This window comes from Salvelinus alpinus, chromosome 8 (assembly GCF_045679555.1).
Source record: "Salvelinus alpinus chromosome 8, SLU_Salpinus.1, whole genome shotgun sequence".
NCBI lineage: Eukaryota > Metazoa > Chordata > Actinopteri > Salmoniformes > Salmonidae > Salvelinus > Salvelinus alpinus.
Genome location: NC_092093.1, coordinates 21,484,185 through 21,508,404, shown reverse-complemented (window position 1 = coordinate 21,508,404; position 24,220 = coordinate 21,484,185). Strand labels below are relative to the sequence as shown.

Sequence of the window (24,220 nt, the reverse complement as noted above, 5' to 3'; positions counted from 1 at the left end):
TTAAATCGTTTCTAACTTGTTAACAATTTCTGCTAGTTAGTTTTTGCTACCATGTGGGTTTTAGCTTGCTTGAGCCTGCTAACTGAGGAGTGTTAATTCACCTGTTTCCATACATGTTTCATTTTAAAACATTTATCTTACAAAGGTGTTGTTTAATCTAACTGCTTAACTACTTATCTGTACATGGAATTATATTGGGGGCTTATTTACGAATTTTTTCCTAATCTTTACACGAAAATGCCACGGGCACTATCTGATGTATGGAGACATTTCACTGCAGCTAATGTAGAAGGTAACGCTGTGTACATTTGCAAATACTGTGCCAAATCATGTGTGAAGAATGCAACAAAGATGCAAAATCATCTGGCCAAGTGTATAAAGTTCCTTCAGCGCTTACAACAAGCAACCTCTGATAAAAGTCCCTCTACTTCTATTCGAAATTTTGAATCAGACACCTTATCGGTAGCAACAGCTCATGGTCCTCCTGGAATCAGAAGTTTTTTTGACACAATGGAGGAACGTCGTCAGAGAAATGCTGATGAATGTCTTGCTCGAGCTGTGATTGCAACTGGTTCACCTCTGATGCTCACAGGCAATGTGTATTGGAAGAGATTTCTGAATGTTCTTTGCTCAGCATATACCCCCTCCAACCAGACATGCTTTATCTACTCATTTGCTGGATGCAGAGTTCAAGTGAAGGTCAAGCAAATCATAGAGAAAGCAGACTGGATTGCAATAATCTCTGATGGGTGGTCGAATGTTCGTGGGCAAGGAATAATTTACTACATCATCTCCACTAGAGGTCACCCGATTATGATTTTTCAACGCCGATACCGATAATTGGAGGACCAAAAAAGGCGATACCGATTAATCGGACGATATTTTTATTATTTGTAATAATGACAATTACAAATTACTGAATGAACACTTATTTTAACTTAATATAATACATCAATAAAATCAATTTAGCCTCAAATAAATAATGAAACATGTTCAATTTGGTTTAAATAATGCAAAAACAAAGTGTTGGAGAAGAAAGTAAAAGTGCAATATGTGCCATGTAAGAAAGCTAACGTTTAAGTTCCGATACGCACCGCATCGATTATATGCAACGCAGGACACACTAGATAAACTAGTAATATCATCAACCCTGTGTAGTTAACTAGTGATTATGATAGTTTTTTATAAGATAAGTTTAATGCTAGCTAGCAACTTACCTTGGCTTCTACTGCATTCGCGTAACAGGCAGTCTCCTCGTGGAGTGCAATGTAATCAGGTGGTTAGAGCGTTGGACTAGTTAACTGTAAGGTTGCAAGATTGAATCCCCCGAGCTGACAAGGTAAAAATCTGTAATTCTACCCCTGAAAAAGGCAGTTAACCCACCGTTCCTAGGCCGTCATTGAAAATAAGAATGTGTTCTTAACTTACTTGCCTAGTTAAATAAAGGTGTCCAAAAATACCGATTTCCGATTGTTATGAAACCTTGAAATCGGCCCTAATTAATCGTCCATTCCGATTAATTGGTCGACCTCTAGTACACACACCAGCTCAGATGTGCACACACACCAGCTCAGATGTGCACACACACCAGCTCAGATGTGCACACACACCAGCTCAGATGTGCACACACACCAGCTCAGATGTGCACACACACCAGCTCAGATGTGCACACACACACACACACCAGCTCAGATGTGCACACACACACACACCAGCTCAGATGTGCACACACACACACACCAGCTCAGATGTGCACACACACACACCAGCTCAGATGTGCGCACACACACACACACACACACACACACAGCTCAGATGTGCACACACACACACACCAGCTCAGATGTGCACACACACACACCAGCTCAGATGTGCGCACACACACACACACACACACACCAGCTCAGATGTGCACACACACACACACCAGCTCAGATGTGCCCACACACACACACACACACCAGCTCAGATGTGCCCACACACACACACACACCAGCTCAGATGTGCACACACACACACACACCAGCTCAGATGTGCGCACACACACACACCAGCTCAGATGTGCGCACACACACACACACACCAGCTCAGATGTGCGCACACACACACACACACCAGCTCAGATGTGCGCACACACACACACACACACACACACCAGCTCAGATGTGCGCACACACACACACACACACACACACCAGCTCAGATGTGCGCACACACACCAGCACAGATGTGCACACACACACCAGCTCAGATGTGCACACACACACCAGCTCAGATGTGCACACACACACCAGCTCAGATGTGCACACACACACCAGCTCAGATGTGCACACACACACCAGCTCAGATGTGCACACACACACACACACACACACACACACACACCAGCTCAGATGTGCACACACACACACACACACCAGCTCAGATGTGCACACACACACCAGCTCAGATGTGCGCACACACACACACACACACACACACACACACACACCAGCTCAGATGTGCACACACACACACACCAGCTCAGATGTGCACACACACACACACCAGCTCAGATGTGCACACACACACACCAGCTCAGATGTGCACACACACACCAGCTCAGATGTGCACACACACACACACACACACACCAGCTCAGATGTGCACACACACACACCAGCTCAGATGTGCACACACACACCAGCTCAAATGTGCACACACACACCAGCTCAAATGTGCACACACACCAGCTCAAATGTGCACACACACCAGCTCAAATGTGCACACACACACACACCAGCTCAGATGTGCACACACACACACACACCAGCTCAGATGTGCACACACACACACACACCAGCTCAGATGTGCACACACACACACACACCAGCTCAGATGTGCACACACACCAGCTCAGATGTGCACACACACCAGCTCAGATGTGCACACACACCAGCTCAGATGTGCACACACACCAGCTCAGATGTGCACACACACCAGCTCAGATGTGCACACACACCAGCTCAGATGTGCACACACACCAGCTCAGATGTGCACACACACCAGCTCAGATGTGCACACACACCAGCTCAGATGTGCACACACACCAGCTCAGATGTGCACACACACCAGCTCAGATGTGCACACACACCAGCTCAGATGTGCACACACACCAGCTCAGATGTGCACACACACCAGCTCAGATGTGCACACACACCAGCTCAGATGTGCACACACACCAGCTCAGATGTGCACACACACCAGCTCAGATGTGCACACACACCAGCTCAGATGTGCACACACACCAGCTCAGATGTGCACACACACACACACCAGCTCAGATGTGTACACACACACCAGCTCAAATGTGTACACACACACCAGCTCAAATGTGTACACACACACCAGCTCAAATGTGTACACACACACACTAGCTCAGATGTGTACACACACACACTAGCTCAGATGTGTACACACACACCACATTCAATATGCAGCCCATACAGCACTTTGACATGCGAGAGAGCATATATCTCACACTTTCCTCTCTCTCTACACTGATCTCTCACACACACTCACAGAGGAGCAGAGGCACTCACTAAAAGTACAAAGACAATGCATCCACAACATACACACATCTGAATACAATATTATTCTGTATCTAAAGAAAAGACAGTCTGCAAAATTGGTCTGTCACAAACGAACAACGTCATTCCCCTTGGTACCCACTGACAATAGTCGAGGGAAACTATTTTCTGTGTGTCGACTAGCTCTCAACTGCAGTCTGACTGATCTGAGACATCAGACAGATTATCAAATCAAATGTATTTATATAGCCCTTCGTACATCAGCTGATATCTCAAAGTGCTGTACAGAAACCCAGCCTAAAACCCCAAACAGCAAGAAATGCAGGTGTAGAAGCACGGTGGCTAGGAAAAACTCCCTAGAAAGGCCAAAACCTAGAAAGAAACCTAGAGAGGAACCAGGCTATGAGGGGTGGCCAAGTCCTCTTCTGGCTGTGCCGGGTGGAGATTATAACAGAACATGGCCAAGATGTTCATAAATGACCAGCATGGTCAAATAATAATTATCACAGTAGTTGTCGAGGGTGCAGCAACTTAGCAGTAAATGTCAGTTGGCTTTTCATAGCCGATCATTAAGAGTATCTCTACCGCTCCTGCTGTCTCTAGAGAGTTGAAAACAGCAGGTCTGGGACAGGTAGCACGTACGGTGAACAGGTCAGGGTTCCATAGCCGCAGGCAGAACAGTTGAAACTGGAGCAGCAGCACGGCCAGGTGGACTGGGGACAGCAAGGAGCCATCATGCCAGGTCGTCCTGAGCCATGGTCCTAGGGCTCAGGTCCTCCTATCTCTGCCGGAACACAGGCCACTTACAACTTTGTGTGTTGGTGTGTCACGCGGTCTTCAAATACAAATGATACACGCACGCTCATATTTATTCACTGTCCTTCACTGAACAGAGAGAACAGCACACACACAGCAGAAAGGGATGATGTGTGTGTGTGTGTGTGTGTGTGTGTGTGTGTGTGTGTGTGTGTGTGTGTGTGTGTTTAGGCTATGGGGTTGGAGTTTACTAGCACGCTTAGCTTCAGAGCGCTAACTCACCCGGACCAACGACCGTTTATAGGGCTCATGGTGTGTGTTCGCGCGTGTGTTTTTCTCCCCCTCAGGTTAGTGATGTGCATGTGTGATGGAGGGATGAGGCGAGGCAGAGGCATAGAGGTTATGGATGGAGGCAGGGGCTCAGGCAGTTCACACGCAGACATAGCTGTTCTGCTCTCTTGGGGGCATTTTCAGCATGGCTTCACGCAATAACGCAGTAAGTAGGTCACCCACCCATAGTCATTTTAAATGTGCCATTTTCCTAACCATCTATGTAGAGAGGACTTATGGCTCTGTGTGTGTTGATCTGGCTATGTAAAAATAGTTCTTTGTTGAAGCACGATTTGGTATGTCTGGTGAACACGGGCTGGCACAATTACCATATAACCAACAGTTATGGATAAAGGCTGTCAATACACTAAAATAACTGTCTATATATATATTTATACACACTACCAATCAAATGTTTGACACCAACTCATTCAAGGGTTTTTATTTTTTACTATTTTCTAAATTGTAGAATTGTAAAAATAACATATGGAATCATGTAGTAACCAAAAAAGTGTTAAAATATATTTATATTTTAGATTCTTCAAAGTAGCCACCCTTTGCCTTGACAGCTTTGCACACGCTTCGCATTCTCTGAACCAACTTCACCTGGAATGCTTTTCAAACAGTCTAAAGGAGTTTCCACATATGCTGAGCACTTGTTGGCTGCTTTTCCTCCACTCTGTGGTTGAAGTCGGGTGATTGTGGAGGCCAGGTCATCTGATGCAGCACTCCATCACTCTCCTTTTCGGTCAAATAGCCCTTACACAGCCTGGAGGTGTGTTGGGTCAATGTCCTGTTGAAAAACAAATGATAATCCCACTAAGCCCAGACCAGATGGGATGGTGTATCACTGCAGAATGCTGTGGTAGCCATGCTGGTCAAGTGTGCCTTGAATTCTCAAGAAAATCACAGTGTCACCAGCAAAGCAGCCCCACACCACCTCCTCCATGCTTCACGGTGGGAACCACACATGCGGAGATCATCCGTTCACCTACTCTGCGTCTCACAAAGACACAGCGGATGGAACCAAAAATCTAAATTTGGACTCATCAGACCAAAGGACAGATTTCCACCGGTCTAATGTCCATTGCTTGTGTTTCTTGGCCCAAGCAAGTCTCTTCTTATTATTGGTGTCCTTCAGTAGTGGTTTCTTTGCAGCAATTCGACCATGAAGGCCTGATTTCACGCACTCCCCTTAGAACAGTTGATGTTGAGTCTGGGTCATCCTTTCCTGTGATGGTCCTCATGATAGTCAGTTTCAACATAGCGCTTGATAGTTTTTGCGACTGCACTTGAAGAAACTTTTACATTTCTTGTAATGTTGCGTATTGACTGACCTTCATGTCTCAAAGTAATGATGGACGGTCGTTTCTCTTTGCTGATTTGAGCTGTTCTTGTCATAATATGGACTTGGTCTTTTACCAAAAAGGGCTATCTTTTGTAACCCACCCCTACCTTGTCACAACACAACTGACTGGCTCAAACGCATTAACGAATGAAATTCAACAAGGCACACCTGTTCATTGAAATGCATTCCAGGTGGTTACCTCATGAAGCTGTTTCAAGAATGGCAAGAGTGTGCAAAGCTGTCATCACGGCAAAGGGTGGCTACTATGAAGAAAGTCAAATATATTTTGATTTGTTAAACCCTTTCTTGGTTACTACATGATTCCATGTGTGTTATTCTACAATGTAGAAAATAGTAAAAATAAAGAAAAACCCTAGAATGAGTAGTTGTGTCAACCGGTGACTGGAACTGTGTGTGTGTGTGTGTGTGTGTGTGTGTGTGTGTGTGTATTAGAGGTCGACCGATTAATTGGAATGGCCGATTAATTAGGGCCGATATCAAGTTTTTTTACACCTTTATTTAATCTTTATTTAACTAGGCAAGTCAGTTAGCGTGCGAAATATCCCAGAGAAGTTAACGTCCCACTTGGCCAAAAGCCAGTAAAAATGCAGAGCGCCAAATTCAAATAAATTACTATAAAAAGCTAACTTTCATGAAATCACACATGAAAGATACCAAATTAAAGCTACACTTGTTGTGAATCCAGCCAACATGTCAGAATTCAAATAGGCTTTACGACGAAAGCAAAGGATGCTATTATCTGAGGATAGCAACAGATTAAACAAAGAGAGAAGCATATTTCAAACCTGCAGGCGCGACAACGCAGAAATAAAAATATAATTTATGCTTTACCTTTGACGAGCTACTGTTATTGGCACTCCAATATGTCCCATAAACATCACAAATGGTCCTTTTGTTCGATTAATTCCGTCGATATATATCCAAAATGTCCATCTATTTGGCGCGTTTGATACAGAAAAACACTGATTCCAACTTGTGCAAAGTTACTACAAAATATTTCAAAAGTTACCTGTAAACTTTGCCAAAACATTTCAAACTACTTTTGTAATACAACTTTAGGTATTTTTTAACGTAAATAATCGATAAAATTGAAGACGGGATGATCTGTGTTCAATACAGGATTAAAACAAACAGTAGCTAGCTTTCTGGTCATGCGCCTCTAACAGTACACTTCCAGTGACCCTCGTTCAAGATGGCCGTACTTCTTCATTACACATAGGGAAAAACCTCAACCAATTTCTAAAGACTGTTGACATCCAGTGGAAGCGGTAGGAACTGCAAGAAGGTCAATTAGAAATCTGGATTCCCAATGAAAATCCATTGAAAAGAGAGGGACCTCAACAACAACAAAAAATCTGAATGGTTTGTCCTCGGGGTTTCGCCTGCTAAATAAGTTGTTATACTCACAGACATGATTCAAACAGTTGTAGAAACTTCAGAGTGTTTTCTATCCAAATCTACTAATGATATGCATATCTTATCTTCTGGGGATGAGTAGCTGGCAGTTCAATTTGGGTATGCTTTTCATCCAAACGTGAAAATGCTGCCCCCTCCCTATCCTAGAGAAGTTAACACATTCTTATTTTCAATGACGGCCTAGGAACGGTGGGTTAACTGCCTCGTTCAGGGGAAGAATTACAGATTTTTACCTTGTCAGCTCGGGGGATTCAATCTTGCAACCTTACAGTTAACTAGTCCAACGCTCTAACCACCTGCTTACATTGCACTCCACGAGGAGACTGCCTGTTACGCGAATGCAGTAGAAGCCAAGGTAAGTTGCTAGCTAGCATTAAACTTATCTTATAAAAAACAATCATAATCACGAGTTAACTACACAGGGTTGATGATATTACTAGTTTATCTAGCGTGTCCTGCGTTGCATATAATCGATGCGGTGCGTATCGTTGCTCCAATGTGTACCAAACCATAAACATCAATGCCTTTCTTAAAATCAATACACAGAAGTATATATTTTTAAACCTGCATATTTTGCTAAAATAAATCCAGGTTAGCAGGCAATATTAACCAGATGAAATTGTGTCACTTCTCTTGCATTCATTGCACGCAGTCAGGGTATATGCAACAGTTTGGGCTGCCTAATTTGCCAGAATTTTACATAATTATGACATAACATTGAAGGTTGTGCAATGTAACAGGAATATTTAGACTTATGGATGCCACCCGTTAGATAAAATACGGAACTGTTCCGTATTTCACTGAAAGAATAAACGTCTTGTTTTCGAGATGATAGTTTCCGGATTCGACCATATTAATGACCTAAGACTCGTATTTCTGTGTATTATGTTATAACTAAGTCTATGAGTTGATAGAGCAGTCTGACTGAGCGGTGGTAGGCAGCAGCAGGCTCATAAGCATTCATTCAAACAGCACTTTCCTGCGTTTTGCCAGAAGCTCTTCGCTGTGCTTCAAGCCTATCAACTCCCGAGATTAGGCTGGTGTAACCGATGTGAAATGGCTAGCTAGTTAGCGGGGTGCGCGCTAATAGTGTTTCAAACGTCACTCGCTCTGAGACTTGGAGTGGTTGTTCCCCTTGCTCTGCATGGGTAACGCTGCTTCGAGGGTGGCTGTTGTCGTTGTGTTCCTGGTTCGAGCCCAGGTAGGAGCGAGGAGAGGGATGGAAGCTATACTGTTACACTGGCAATACTAAAGTGCCTATAAGAACATCCAATAGTCAAAGGTATATGAAATACAAATGGTATAGAGAGAAATAGTCCTATAATTCCTATAATAACTACAACCTAAAACTTCTTACCTGGGAATATTGAAGACTCCTGTTAAAAGGAACCACCAGCTTTCATATGTCCTCATGTTCTGAGCAAGGAACTTAAACGTTAGCTTTCTTACATGGCACATATTGCACTTTTACTTTCTTCTCCAACACTTTGTTTTTGCATTATTTAAACCAAATTGAACATGTTTCATTATTTATTTGAGGCTAAATTGATTTTATTGATGTATTATATTAAGTTAAAATAAGTATTCATTCAGTATTGTTGCAATTGTCATTATTACCATTTAAAAAATAATAATAATAATAATAAAAAAATCGGCCGATTAATCTGTATCACCTTTTTTTGGTCCTCCAATAAATCGCTATCGGTGTTGAAAAATAATCGGTCGACCTCTAATATATATATATATATATATATACACACAGAGAACAAAAATATAAAAACAACAATTCCAATGATTTTATATAAGGAAATCAGTCAATTGAAATAAATTAATTGGGCCCTAATCTATGGATTTCACATGACTGGGAATACAGATATGCATCTGTTGGTTATAGATACCTTTAAAAAAAAGTAGGGGCGTGGATCAGAAAACCAGTCAGTATCTGGTGTGACCACCATTTACCTCAGCACGACACATCTCCTTCGAATAGAATTGATTTGGCTGTTGATTGTGGCCTGTTGTCCCACTCTCTTCAATTGCTGTGCGAAGTTGCTGGGAATTGACTGGAACATGCTGTCGATCCAGAGCATCCCAAATATTCTCAATTGGTAAATGTCTGGTGAATTGGTGAATGTCACTATGTCTGGTGAGTATGCAGGCCATGGCAAAACTGGGACTTTTTCAGCTTCCAGGAATTGTGTACAGATCCTGGGCCTAATGAATTTATTTCAATTGACTGATTCTTATATTAACTGTAACTCAGTAAAATCTTAGAAATTGTTGTATGTTGCGTTTATATTTTTGTTCAGTTTATATATATATTTTTTTACGAACAGTCTTACTCAAGATGGGACAGCTGGGCATCCGTGTAGTTTAGTCCGTTTCTACGGTAACATGGCCTCTTAACGCGCTGAAAATGTCTCTGAAACAAGAAACTAGCAAATGAGTCTTCGCTTACCTAGGCAACGCCCACAAAGCAGCAGCAGCCCATATAGAAATGTAATGATTAGAACAAGCTCGTAACCTCCAACCGTGGCAATTTGACTGGTAAACTCATGGGTACACCCGCAATGGCTGCCTGGTATTGTGATAGAATAATTTCTATGGTAATAAAGAATGTTCATTCAAATTATGTTAATTGATATTGTACTCTTCCTGCTTTGCTCCTATGGGTACACTCACAATGGCTGCCAGTCCACCCACTACACCATCCTTGACTTTAAATCGGGACGCCCTAATCATTCTATTTCTATGGCAGCACATGCAGTCAGGCCCGAAGGAGAGGATAAAATGTGCATCTTAAAAAATACATGTTTTATTGCTAGTCGAGCGTTTATTATTACAGAGACCGCAGTCATTTGACTGGCCAAATACAGTCATCCAAAATTCCATGATCCTCAACCCTAAACAAAATACTATATTTATTTGTATTTAACGAGGCAAGTCAGTTAACTTCTTTGATATAGGGGGCAGCATTTTCACTTTTGGATGAATTGCGTGCCCATAGTGAACTGCCTCATACTCTGTCCCAGATGCTAATATATGCATATTATTATTACTATTGGATAGAAAACACTCTGAAGTTTCTAAAACTGTTTGAATGATGTCTGTGAGTATAACAGAACTCATATGGCAGGCAAAAACCTGAGAAAAGAGCCAAACAGGTATGTGAAAATTCTTGTTTGTTAAAGTCATCGCCTATTCAATTCCCTGTAATATATGGATCTGTTTGCACGTCATACGCCTTACGTCATACGTCTCCACTAGATGTCAACAGTCAGTAGAACGTGGAATGAAGTTTATGCTGTGTTGTGGGACCGGATGGGAGGGGAATGAGTCAGTGGTCTGGCAGATTGCCAGTTCTTGGTCACGCGCTTTCCTCATGTTGTCGCCTTGCGTTCCATTACTTATACAGACATGAAAGAATTCTCCAGGTTGGAACGTTATTGAATATAAATAACAACATCCTGAAGATTGATTCTCTACTAAATTTGACCAGTTTATTTGACCTGGAATATAACTTTGGAAGTTTTTGTTCGACGTTTTCCTGCATCTGCGCGAGCGTTTGGACACGTGTACTACACAAGCTAGCAACATTAGCTAATTGGACATAAGTAATGGACATTATCGAACAAAACAACGATTTATTGTGGAACTAGGATTCCTGGCACTGCATTCTGATGAAGACAATCAAAGGTAAGGGAATATTTATGATGTAATTTCGTATTTCTGTTGACTCCAACATGGCAGAGAAATGTTGTTACATCTGAGCGTCATCTCAGATTATTGCATGGTGTGCTTTTTACGTAAAGTTTTTTTGAAATCTGACACAGCGGTTGCATTAAGAACAAGTGTATCTTTAATTATATGTAAAACATGTATCTTTCATCAAAGTTTATGATGAGTATTTCTGTTATTTTACGTGGCTCTCTGTAATTACTCCAGATATTTGGCGCCAATGTAAACCGAGATTTGTGGATATAAATATGCACATTATCGAACAAAACATAAATTTATTGTGTAACATGATGTCATATGAGTGTCATCTGATGAAGATGTTCAAAGGTTAGTGATTCATTTTATCTATATTTCTGGTTTTTGTTACTACTATCTTTTGCTGGGAAAATGGCTGTGTTTTTCTGTGGCTATGTACTGAGCTAACATAATTGTTTGGTGTGCTTTCCCCGTAAATCCTTTATGAAATCAGACATGTTGGCTGGATTCACAACATGTGTAGCTTTAATTTGGTGTCTTTCATGTGTGATTTCATGAAAGATTGATTTTTATAGTAATATATTGGAATTTGGCGCGCTACATTTTTTCTGGATTTTGGCCAAGTGGGACGCTACCGTCCCACCTATCCTAGAGAAGTTAAGAACAAATTCTTATTTACAATGATGGCCTACCCCGGCCAACCCCTGGGCCAATTGTGCGCTGCCCTATGGGACTCCCAATCACGGCCGATTGCAATACATCCTGGAATCGAACCAAGGTCTGTAGTGACACCACTAGCACTGAGACACAGTACCTTAGACCGATGCGCCACTCGGGAGCCCCATACGGACTACATGCAGTTGCTACACAGCAAGGTGTGTGTGTGTGTGTGTGTGTGGACTTCTTTTGTGCTCCAATGTTTATATAAAATGCAGTATCATAGAAAGCAGATGGGGTCAACGAGGTTTCTTCCGATCACTGATTTCAATAGAGGTATGATATTAATTTCTGTATCAAGTATAGTACAGTCCACTACAACATACAAGTGCACACTTCATTTAAGTGCAGCACACTACTCCAGTCCCACTTAAAAACCTACATTCTTTTAATTTGCTTTGGAAACATAACTACTCTTTCCATTTCTTCTCTATACCAGATGAAACATTTGAAAGACCTTCACTAAGAGAAAGATACTCTATAGAAGTAATACCATAAAATCAAATAACTTTCAATTTATTTGAAATACTTTTGAAATACATTTGTGGGTTCTGAAATGGCAAACGTCAGATGTCCATTGTTATTTTTTGAAGCGTGAACTCTGAGGTCTTTTTCCATAGTGAAGTGAATGACAGGCTATTTTTATCTACTAAATCCACCATTAAATGTCCTTTTAAACATCACATTAGGATGCCCACCCCTATTGCTTTTTAGCCCCCCCCCCCCCTCAAAGAGCCAATTAATCACCTTCCTTTGTCAGCCTGTTCTACCAGGTGAGATAGAACATATTTCATGGGGATCCTATTAGAGCATAATAGAGGGGCTATTCAGGCCCATACACGAAGGGCCTATAGAGGTCTTGGCAGGGAGAGGGGGGGTAGTAGGTATAATTGGTAGCATGTGTATTTCGTTTGTACCACAATGCCTCTGTGGGTAACAGTGAGGACTGGTCTCGCTGTCAACAGCGTCACTGAGGGCGTTTTCACACACAGTTCTGAGCTATAGTTCGAATCAGTTTGATTATTTGTTACATTGTCATTTGGTCCGGTTGGTTTCACATTGCCAAATGTCAATGAACTAAAATGCCTAAAAGCTCCGTACTCAAGCAAGTAATTAGTTTATTGGAAAAAAGGCTCATGTTAAATCCATCTATGATTATCAAGAAGCATAACTTGTGTCCCAAACTTCACATTACTTTCGCTTTGGTCTTCCAACAACATGCGTGAGGAAACCGCACAATATCCGCTCTAACTCATGTGAATAGGCTATGTTCAGTAGCCTATATCCCTGGAACTGCCCGTCTCCCCTAATCTGCATCGGATGAGCTCATAAATTCAATGCTGCTACTCAAATAATGTTTCAGAGATATTAAGTTATGGTACTGTGCATTTCATCAAATGCTTGCAGTCAAACAACCAATACTACTGCGCGCATCTGGTTATTTTCCTGTGTTTGGTCCAGACTGACTCTCACCCTGCAGCGAACAACTCCTCTGTATGAATGGAATTGGACCGAGACCACAGTGCGTTTAGTGTACTCCTGAATGCGGATAGTGTTACCATCAGTCCAAACGAACCGAAAGGGGTAAATTGGGACGGAAAATCAGAGTTCGGAGAAAGAAAACCCTCCAAACCAATTTGGTATGAAAGCATCCTGAGCTAAGGGAACACCGTTCTCCTCCTATCCACTGTTTATGTAAGGCGGGGAGGGAATGAATGGGACAATGTTTAAACAGTGTATTTTAGCCACTAACACCATACTAGCAGCTCAGACCTATTGTCCATGTAATGTAATGATAGGGTCGCAGATTTTATTTGGCTCACCAAGTTCTCTGAGCAAAAGCAAAATAATTCTAATAATTTGAGAAATTGGGGCATGTTCATTGTTGGACACGACGAAATCAGCTCCAAGTGATTTTAATTGAAGAAATCTGTTCAAGTATTCTCACACATAGAGACGTGATCGTATACAAATGGGAGGTTTAAAATTATTATGTTAAGTTAAACATATCTGTTTGGGCTTCTTGCGGTCAATTTGCAGTCTACAAATGGTTTGTAATTATGTTCCTGCACCCCCAACCATCCGCTTAAGGAAAAAAAATGGTCCCCCGGCTGAATCTAGTTGATGATCCCTGGTCTAGGTATTACAGCAGTGGGTTTAGCATGAAAGAGACTATTTAGCTGGGCGCTATGATCAGTAGAAGATGAATATGTTTCTGATTCACAGCCTCCTGAACTCATGTAAACTCTCTTTTCCTTTCTGTGTGCGTCTTTCTATTGTGTGCGTCTTCCACAAATCCATAATTAACACCAACTGTGATGTCCAGCCCCGGTCTTTATTCTAGCGGATATTTGAGACAACATAAAAAAATAAGTGACATTATTTATTCAGTCACCGCCAACGTGCTGTTATGCACGCGCGCACACAGCCCCCAGCCGTTGCATTCCTCCACCTTCCGACCTTCTCAGCGTATGTAAGCCCTGTGACAATCGGTCCTGACGTGCCATTAAAACATTTCACAGGTTCAGGGGGAGCGATTTCCACTGCTCTCCTTCTCCAAATGGCAGGACGGAAAGAGGTGTGGAGGGAGGAAGGGGAGGTGAAAAGGAGCTTGTGGTGAGCAGAGCGTGTCAACTCAACCACTCGCTCTCTAGACCGGGGTCAGTTTCTCTTGTGAAAAAAATCTCCCCTCCATCCCCCACTCCCTCGGCCGCCTCTCCCCCTCGGCCGCCTCTCCCCCTCGGCCGCCTCTCCCCTCCCTCTCCCGTCCTCTCTCAAGCGTCATTAGTCTCACTATCACACATGGCCCCTAGATTTGAGACTGGCCCTGAGCTCCATCACAGCTCCACTCCTATAAATGTCAAGGCACACAGCGGAGAGTGAATATCTGATATTCACTCTCCGTTCGTCCTGGACTTCCTGACGGGCCGCCCCCAGGTGGTGAGGGTAGGTAACATCTCCACCCCGCTGATCCTCAACACTGGGGCCCCACAAGGGTGCGTTCTGAGCCCTCTCCTGTACTCCCTGTTCACCCACGACTGCGTGGCCATGCACGCCTCCAACTCAATCATCAAGTTTGCGGATGACACTACAGTGGTAGGCTTGATTACCAACAACGACGAGACGGCCTACAGGGAGAAGGTGACGGCCCTCGGAGTGTGGTGTCAGGAAAATAACCTCACACTCAACGTCAACAAAACAAAGGAGATGATTGTGGACTTCAGGAAACAGCAGAGGGAGCACCCCCCTATCCACATCGACGGGTCAGTAGTGGAGAAGGTGGAAAGTTTTAAGTTCCTCGGTGTACACATCACGGACAAACTGAATTGGTCCACCCACACAGACAGCGTTGTGAAGAAGACGCAGCAGCGCCTCTTCAACCTCAGGAGGCTGTAGAAATTTGGCTTGTCACCAAAAGCACTCAAACTTCTACAGATGCACAATCGAGAGCATCCTGTCAGGCTGTATCACCGCCTGGTACGGCAACTGCTCCGCCCACAACCGTAAGGCTCTCCAGAGGGTAGTGAGGTCTGCAGAACGCATCACCGGGGGCAAACTACCTGCCCTCCAGGACACCTACACCACCCGATGTCACAGGAAGGCCATAAAGATCATCAAGGACAACAACCACCCAAGCCACTGCCTGTTCACCCCGCTATCATCCAGAAGGCGAGGTCAGTACAGGTGCATCAAAGCAGGGACCGAGAGACTGAAAAACAGCTTCTATCTCAAGGCCATCAGACTGTTAAACAGCCACCACTAACATTTAGCGGCCGCTGCCAACATACTGACTCAACTCCAGCCACTTTAATAATGGGAATTGATGGAAATTATGTAAAAATGTACCACTAGCCACTTTAAACAATGCCACTTAATATAATGTTTACATACCCTACATTACTCATCTCATATGTATATGTATATACTGTACTCTATATCATCTACTGCATCTTGCCATCTTTATGTAATACATGTATCACTAGCCACTTAAACTATGCCACTTTATGTTTACATACCCTACATTACTCATCTCATATGTAAATACTGTACTCTATACCATCTACTGCATCTTGCCTATGCCGTTCTGTACCATCACTCATTCATATATCTTTATGTACATATTCTTTATCCCTTTACACTTGTGTGTATAAGGTAGTAGTTGTGGAATTGTTAGGTTAGATTACTTGTTGGTTATTACTGCATTGTCGGAACTAGAAGCACAAGCATTTCGCTACACTCGCATTAACATCTGCTAACCATGTGTATGTGACAAATAAAATTTGATTTGATACCTACTGAACACAGGGACACCGGGGCCCCCCTCTGCCCTCTCTGTCTCTCTTCCTCTGTCTCAGTCTCTCTTCGGGAGTGTGTTCTCGCGAGTAAACAAAACCAAAGACCCAAGTCTAAAGCTGTGACCCAAACGGTATCAGCCACAAAATGGAATGAGCAGTGACTCACCAGTGGGCCCCGACCCTCCATTTGAGAAACCACTGACTGCTATAAGGGATTCGTTTTATCCTGGACTTCGTGACAAGGTGGAAGAGGGAGAATAAGGAGGAAGAGGAGTGGATGGCAGGTGAAATGGTCTGTCCCATTCCGCTATCCACTCGTTTCCCTGCCATGGTCTGATTCACTGTTCTCTCCTGTCCAATAGCCTGTGAGATTACTGCTGAACTGCGCTGAGTTGAACGGATGTGATTGGTCCAAACCTTTCTGGCTTTCATCCTCACTAGAACAGAAGTCATTGTGTGTGTGTGAAACTACCCCAAAGCTCTAGGACTCACACTCAATTTTGTGCAAAGCGTTTGCTGCACACAGTTCACTTACATCCGGTGTACTTCCCCATTATCTGCATCTCCTTGTACTGTCTGGACTGCTGTTTGGACCGTAGGTCTTCCATCCATCACTTTAGAAAATACTTCCTTGTAAAAACTTTCTCTGTAGAAGGCAGAGTTTTACAATGGCTTTATCATGTGAAACGTCAAGTCCTGAGAGACAGTTTCAGTCAAAACACTTTTTTGATCATTTAACCTAAACTGCCTCTCAGAACTGCCTTTCTATGGCCAACAGACATTAATGTCTGTAGTAGCAGGCACCATTATAAAGTCCAACTCAAGTTATGGAAGTAGTTACTACTGGCATTCAATCTGGCAAATACAAAGACTGTCTATAGTAGTTGAGACCATTACAACGACCATTCAATCTGATGAGAGGGTGTTATTCTGACTGAATGACGTTCCCAGTGATGAACTGTTTTAACATGACTCATCTCAGCTCCCTTGTTAAACAGCAGTCAAGGCTGCTTTATGAATGGTCTTTTAGCCTACATTCTGAATGGCAACCTATTCCCTATATAGTGCACAACTGTTGACCAGAGCCCTATGGGTCCTGGTCAAAACTACTGCACAAACAAGGAATGGGGTGCACTAAATAGGGAACAAGGTGCCATTAGGGATGTAGCCTTACTATTGGATCCAGAAATGGTCTGTATCCTGTGGTGATCTCTTCCACAATCCATGGTATCTTCTTCCATATTGGTCCCGTGTGGCTCAGTTGGTAGAGCATGGCGCTTGCAACGCCAGGGTTGTGGGTTCATTCCCCACGGGGGGACCAGGATGAATATGTATGAACTTTCCAATTTGTAAGTCGCTCTGGATAAGAGCGTCTGCTAAATGACTTAAATGTAATATTCATGGAGGTTGGTTAGTCAATGTATTGACCATGAAACGTATCGACCACCAGTCTCATTTGTTGAAGTGTGACGTAGTGGAATATGACATAATCCCATTTCATTACCATTTCCTAGAACGACAGACCAATACCCCGATTCAAAAAGCTGCAGATGAACAGAAGCTGCCAGAACAGTGTGTCCCACTCAGAATGTTCATACTCTATCACAGTGCATTTAAACCGACAGCATGCTAATTCCATCTCGTGGACATTGTCGTCATTGGACATTATGAGAACCCTACTATTAAAACTTAACTACCAGTCTGCATGATTTTACAGGTGTTTAATTTATTCAGATGCAGGGCAGAGCAGGGTGACAGTACATAGGGGAAAGTAGAGAGAGAATGGTACTGTATATGCTTGTTAGTGTGTCTAGAGGAGGAAGTAAATATAGCTTAAGGGACTTAATATAGACTAGAGGCTGGTGGTAGGACTCTGCTGGGAACATACATAACAGTGTGTGTCTACACACCACAAGCTTTTTACTTTATCTCTCCTTTAAGGAGCTCTAGTCGAAGACAGGAGGGATTGTGGTGTAGGAAACAGATACAAAGATGAGACGTGATGAGCAATATAATGAAACCAGGACATACTGTATGGGGTAATGGTTGGTGAGTATGCGTGATGATACTATAGACAGATGGTGTCAGAACCGCATTAAGTCCTGATTAACCAGGGTTAGATCAGAGGGCGAACATGGACACCCCTCCCCCCCACAACAAACCAGGCCATACAGTCCAGTACCCATAAACGCTGAAAGAACATGTTGAAAATGGACCAGTAAAAATTGAATCACTCCTACCTCGTAACCACTAGCACCCTGTCCCCCCGCCTTACCTGAACTCTGGCGGTGGGGTCTTGTTTGATCCACTTGATGGCGGTCTCGTAGACCAGTTCCTCAGCCTTGGTGGTGAGGCTGTCATTAGACAGGTAGGCCACTAGGTCCTCCTTAGACACACACATAATCTCCTCCTGCCCCGCCACCTAGTGCACAATAAAGGGAAGACACTTCATTGGGATGAAAATCCTGGAGTACATGCACTGTTTTTAATCATGTGTGACAGGTGTTATGGTAGACTGGGACGGCATAGCAGGAATTAGTACTGCAGGTAAGACTTCTCACAGATACATAGTGTGATATGTTTTTTGGGGGTTTAAAAATTAAATCCAGTCATTAAATCCACCTACCTCAGGGAAGTTCTGCAGTGCGAAAGCTTTGGCCATGTTGTGGAGCTCTGTACATCGCATAGCTTCAGCCATGGCCAGCACACCTAGACAGTTCCCCACTGTTAGCTGTTTCTCTGCAGAGAGCGAGAGGGAGAGCGTGAGAGAGGGGAATGGGGAGAAAAAGAGGAGAGAGGAATAAGGGAGTGCTATTCACACATCCATAAAAAAACTGTCTGGAAAGAGGGGGAGAGCTGTGGTCTATCTGTGTGTTTATCTGGGCCTGGAGAGAGACTGTCATAGCTGAAACAGCTCCAGGGACAAACAAGGGGAATCAATCGTTAGGAGCCTACTGAGCACGGTCAGGCGGGGGTGTGGAACGGCATAGCAGGGATTAGTACTGCAGGTAAAGACCTTTGTGTGTGTGTGTGAGTGTCTGCTGCCTATACAAACATCACCAGGAAAGGTAATGGAGCCACAACAATTCAAAGAGCAGACTGAATATCTAATCAAAACAGGGCTTGTATGACATCAAAGTGTGTTATTAAACTCTAAAGTTAACTCCGTGTGTTGAAGCTGAATAGGAAAACAAAGCCTTTGAAACTAATAACTGTAGTCTGTTGTGGTGTGGTTGAGCAGACGTGTTTTCACCTTGAGAAGGGTCTGACGGGAGAACATGTAGTAATAAGAGCTAGACGGATCAATAACTTTAGAGCCCTCTCTATATCTAATCAATATCAGACCAGGTTGAAATGTGTTTAGGATTCTTCTTTACTTTGATCTTAATTGATTCCAAAGGTACCGTTCATTTAGGTTCATTTGATTGGGTGTGAGGAGTCTCTGCAGAATCCATATGGCGTTCACAATGTGTGTGTGTGTGTGTGTGTGTGTGTGTGTGTGTGTGTGTGTCATATCTAAAACTTGGAGACATAATGAATAGAGGAGTTTTATTCCAGGCTCTGGAAGGTCCAATAGCTGATGGCTGTAAATCCACACAAACGTTGAAGGTTGAACTCGTAGACAGAATTACAATAAATTATTTTATGGCTTTCAGTGATTTCCAAATTACCCTGCACAACATAGCATCTGTTCGCACTAACTGCCATGATGAATGGTCATTTAACTTATATTGTGCTCTTGCTCCATCTCCGTGTAATTACTTTGTAGATGCGTTGTATAACTGTACACATTACATTGTGTTGGATCAGTTTTCTATTTATTGATGTCCTAATATTTGGGCAAATAATACGATGTGCAACATAGGTAACCCAGGTGTATTGAAATGTGTTTTTTGGTATTTTTGTCACTCAAATCTGATCAACTCAATACACCATGGCCAAACTAGGCCAAGTTCATTTATCTTCAGTACATTTGTTAAGAACTTGGATATCCTTGACATAATATCAATTTCTTTGTTCCAAGGTTATACATTGCACCAGTACAATGTCATGCAGTGCACTTGAGCGTTGAAAATCTTGCTGTATTGAAAAGCGCTATACAAATCAAATCTATTATTATTACTATGTCTCAGTTCTAACACTCAAATGTCATGAATTATATTATTCAGGCAGGAAACACTGACCTACTGATGGTGATGAAGTCTGACTATACTATAAATGGTTTCCCTGTTTTCAACAAGTCCATATCGTCGGACGAAACGAGAAAAACAGATCAATATTTATTTTCACTGTCTTTTCCCTCTCCTTTACAGCTCTGACCTTTTTCATCTCATATCCAGACATCATATCCCTGCCTTGCCTTACAGCTCTCCCCACCAATCTCTATTAAATGGTAAGTATAAGCTGACATTTACAATTTCCCAGTCCCTTGACCTCCTAAACCCATGACTACGCATTTGCTCCTCAGTTGACCCATGGGCTCGCCACCCCCCAACCTTTCAAACACCCCTCACCGCTTTTACCCAGACCTGTATACTCAGCTCTGCCTTGTCTTGGTATCGATTGGCCTAGAGCATCTGTGGGATTTGACATTTTACTGACAATTGTTCCCTGACCTTTTTATGAATCTGTCCTGGCACCTCCTAAACCCTGAGAGCCGGGTGGAGAGGGAGTGAGAGCGGGGGCTAATTCAGACATTTTTTAAAAACAACATACCAAGAATTCTATCTGGCAATGTTTATATGATCCCCTTTCAAACAGTCCCATTTGTTGTGCGTAGCCAGCACCATCAAGGTCTAAATTCCTCCAACAGAATGCACTGCGTTTATTTCTTCATACTCACAACTGTGAGTTGTTAGATCGCCATATTTGTAAATAGCTTGTAGTGTGTTATTTCCCTGTTAAGAAGAATAAAACATTGGCTACAGTTACACTCAAAACTTTATCAGATATGTTCTGGTAAATATAAGCATTGTAAATAAGCATTGTAATTATAAACATTGTCTAGAAACTTGCTTTTAGTTACCTCGCTTGCTAGATTTTCTAAACGGGTGGTTTTTCTTTGGTGCAGAAAATAAATTGTTGCTATAGGTAACGTTGCTATACTGAACAAAAAATATAAATGCAACATGTAAAGTGTTGGTCACATGTTTCATATGCACAAAAAAAAATTTCTCTAAAATATTTGTTTACATCCCTTTTAGCGAGCATTTCTCCTTTGCCAAGATAATTCATCTACCTGACATGTGTGGCATATCAAGAAGCTGATTAAACAGCATGATCATTACAAAGGTGCACCTTGTGCTGCAAACAATAAAAGGCCACTAACATGTGCAGTTTTGTCACACAATGCCACAGGTGTCTCAAGTTGAGGGAGCGCGCAATTGGCATGCTGACTGCAGGAATGTCCACCAGAGCTGTTGCCAGAGAATTTAATGTTCATTTTTCTACCATAAGGTGCCTCCAATGTGGTTTTAGAAATTTTGACAGTACATCCAACCAGCCTCACAACCGCAGACCACGAGTAACTACGCCAGCCCAGGACCTCCACATCCGGCTTCTTCACCTGTGGGATCGTCTGAGTGGGGCGAGGGTGGGTGCTGAGGAGTATTTATGTCTGTGGGGAAAAACTCATTCTGATTCAGTGGGCCTGGCTCCCCATGCATGGCTGCATCCCTGCCCAGTCCATAGATAAGGCCTAATGCATTTCAATTGACTGGTTTCCTTATATGAACTGTAACTCAGAAAAATTGTTGAAATTGTTGCACATTGCATTTATACTTTTCAGAATGACAAGAACAAGTTGCATGTTTGACGAAAATAGAGTGATCATGATTTAATGCGTGCCAAATCCGGCAAGAAGAAAGGTGATGTTTACACTGAGACATAAGCGACAACTATCGAGAAAATACAGAAAAGATCACTAGGTCCAGAGGTGGAAATAGACCTTTCAGATAAAGGAAAGGCGGTATGAGGTATTAAAGGGAGAAGAATGGCCAAGCGCTGGCTGTTAGAAACTATTTTACTCCGGTGGAAACTTTGGACACCTGACAGAAAGGGTGCGAGGGACCATGAGCCAAAGACGGAAAGTCAGGCTTAGTATGATGAGACAGACACACCGCCCCCCGCCCCAAACACACACCCTGTGCCATAGCTACATACCTAGGAAGGACACACAGACTTTGCAGAAGGTGTTGAATTGGAACTTGTTGGCAGCCTCTAGCAGTGTCCTGGCGTTAGCGGAGTCTATGACCAGAGAACCTGTGTAGACAAACTCCAGCAGCAGCTCCAACACGTCAGCTCCAATTTCGCTCATCCGCAGCTCTAGCATCTCCCCGCTCCTCGTCTCCCCTGACGACCTGACCAACCAACCACGGTAGAGACAAGAGTTAGACATCGAAGAGATGCGCACACACCTAGGACTAGGGCTACACACACACTCATGCGCACACACAAACACACACGCGCAACCTGCATCAGTAGAATAGGGAAAAATAACAATCAATACAACACAATACAGTAGAAATGGGAAAGGTAGAGATTGTTTGGTCTTGTTTTTACAGTAAGCCACTAGGGTTTGTAACAGTACACAGTTAGGTTTGTGCTCCATCTGAAACAAAAGCACAAGTGATTGGTGTCTTTATCAAGGCAAATTAATATCCAAAAGGAATGCTTTGACATGTGTTCTCAGGTATGCATATATATGAAGGAGATGCATACAGGATAGTGGGAGACGGAAGACAGAGGGGAGGAGGTGATACAACCACACTGAGAAGAGTCCTAAGTGTGTTGAAACAGACTGCTAACGGAAGACCTCAAGCTATGTTAGCTGTGGTATGTTTGAAAGCTAGCCAACTGTTGCACCCAATACTACTATTCTGCATTGCTATCCTGTGTGTTGTATATCAGAACTACAAGCTGAGGTGCTGGGTGGCTTGTATGGGCATTGCAACAGAATGGGATATCTGTAGCTAACATATAGTCCTCTGTGATTAGTTGAAGTTCTGGAACTTTCCGGGGGTTTATAGAAGCGTTAAGTAACGCATCACCACCCACGTTTAATGTCCCATGTGCACAACAATCTAGTCACGGGTAAAATAAACAGAACCAATGCCCCAAAATAAAGTGTGAGATACTGTGTGTCCCTCCCCCGAGAGCTGTGGACAAACAATATGACAACTACCAAGGATTGAGATGGATGGGGTGTGTTCTCCTGCTGGTCACACTGCATAATGCTGTGTCTATTTCAAGTGTTACTGTCTCCTACTGGGTTGGTGAGAGACTCAAATGGAAGCTTTTACAGAGCATACACTCAGTCATAGTGGTTGATGCGAGATGCAGACAGACGGACACACAGACGGACATATGGGCAGAATGGTTAGAGTGAAGAGGAAAGAGAGAGGGTGGAAGAGTGTTGGTTCTTCCACAGGGACCAGCAGCCATCCTTCAGAGGGGGTTTGAGGGGGGGGGGGTCCATGTTCCATGACTGTTCCTGGGTCTTTTAAATAAGAGATTCCTCCCTGACGCCCCCACCCCCCCACCTAAACCCAAAGCCTCTGCCCCCAGCTCGCTGCCACATTCACCAGTATCCTGTATATGAACGTAGTAGACATTAGTGGTCATTGAGCAATCTTAGGAGGTGAGAGAAGGGGAGAAGGACAACGCAAAAAATAAATAAGACAGTGGGGATCGGTCTCTGCATGGACAGACATAGGGAGGCTGGAAAGACCAAGACAGTTATATATCAAAATGTTATTTTTCTCCTGCAAAGCAAAAAAACATAGTATTGTTATGTTATTACTTTCCCGCCCTACACTGCGGCAGTATTAAAACTAGAAAAAAGGGGGAGATCGGGGGTGCAGTCCAGGGTTAAGCAATGGAGGGTAAGAAAAGGGAAAATAAAAAAGACAAATTAAAGAAAACAGCATGCTCATCAACCAGGTCAATGGGAATCGGATCAAGTGGCAATTTGTTTTGTCTGAGTGTTTTTGTTATAGAATGCGCTTTCTGCTTCTCTCAAAGTGGTGGCTGTTTATACTGCTGCATCTGACTGC

General features: G+C 43.1%; 1 protein-coding gene across 3 annotated transcripts in view; it reads right to left on the bottom strand.

Moving 5' to 3' along the window:
* Nucleotides 1-24,220, bottom strand: part of LOC139582718 (kelch-like protein 29) — a 341,969-nt gene that overhangs the window by 48,330 nt on the left and 269,419 nt on the right. For all 3 annotated transcript variants that reach the window (XM_071412971.1, XM_071412973.1, XM_071412974.1), the window contains 3 exons: nt 22,329-22,525; nt 18,793-18,905; nt 18,442-18,588 (listed from right to left, as the gene is read on the bottom strand). In XM_071412971.1, coding sequence (XP_071269072.1) covers nt 18,442-18,588; nt 18,793-18,905; nt 22,329-22,525 — 457 coding nt within the window. The remainder of the gene's footprint in view (nt 1-18,441; nt 18,589-18,792; nt 18,906-22,328; nt 22,526-24,220) is intronic.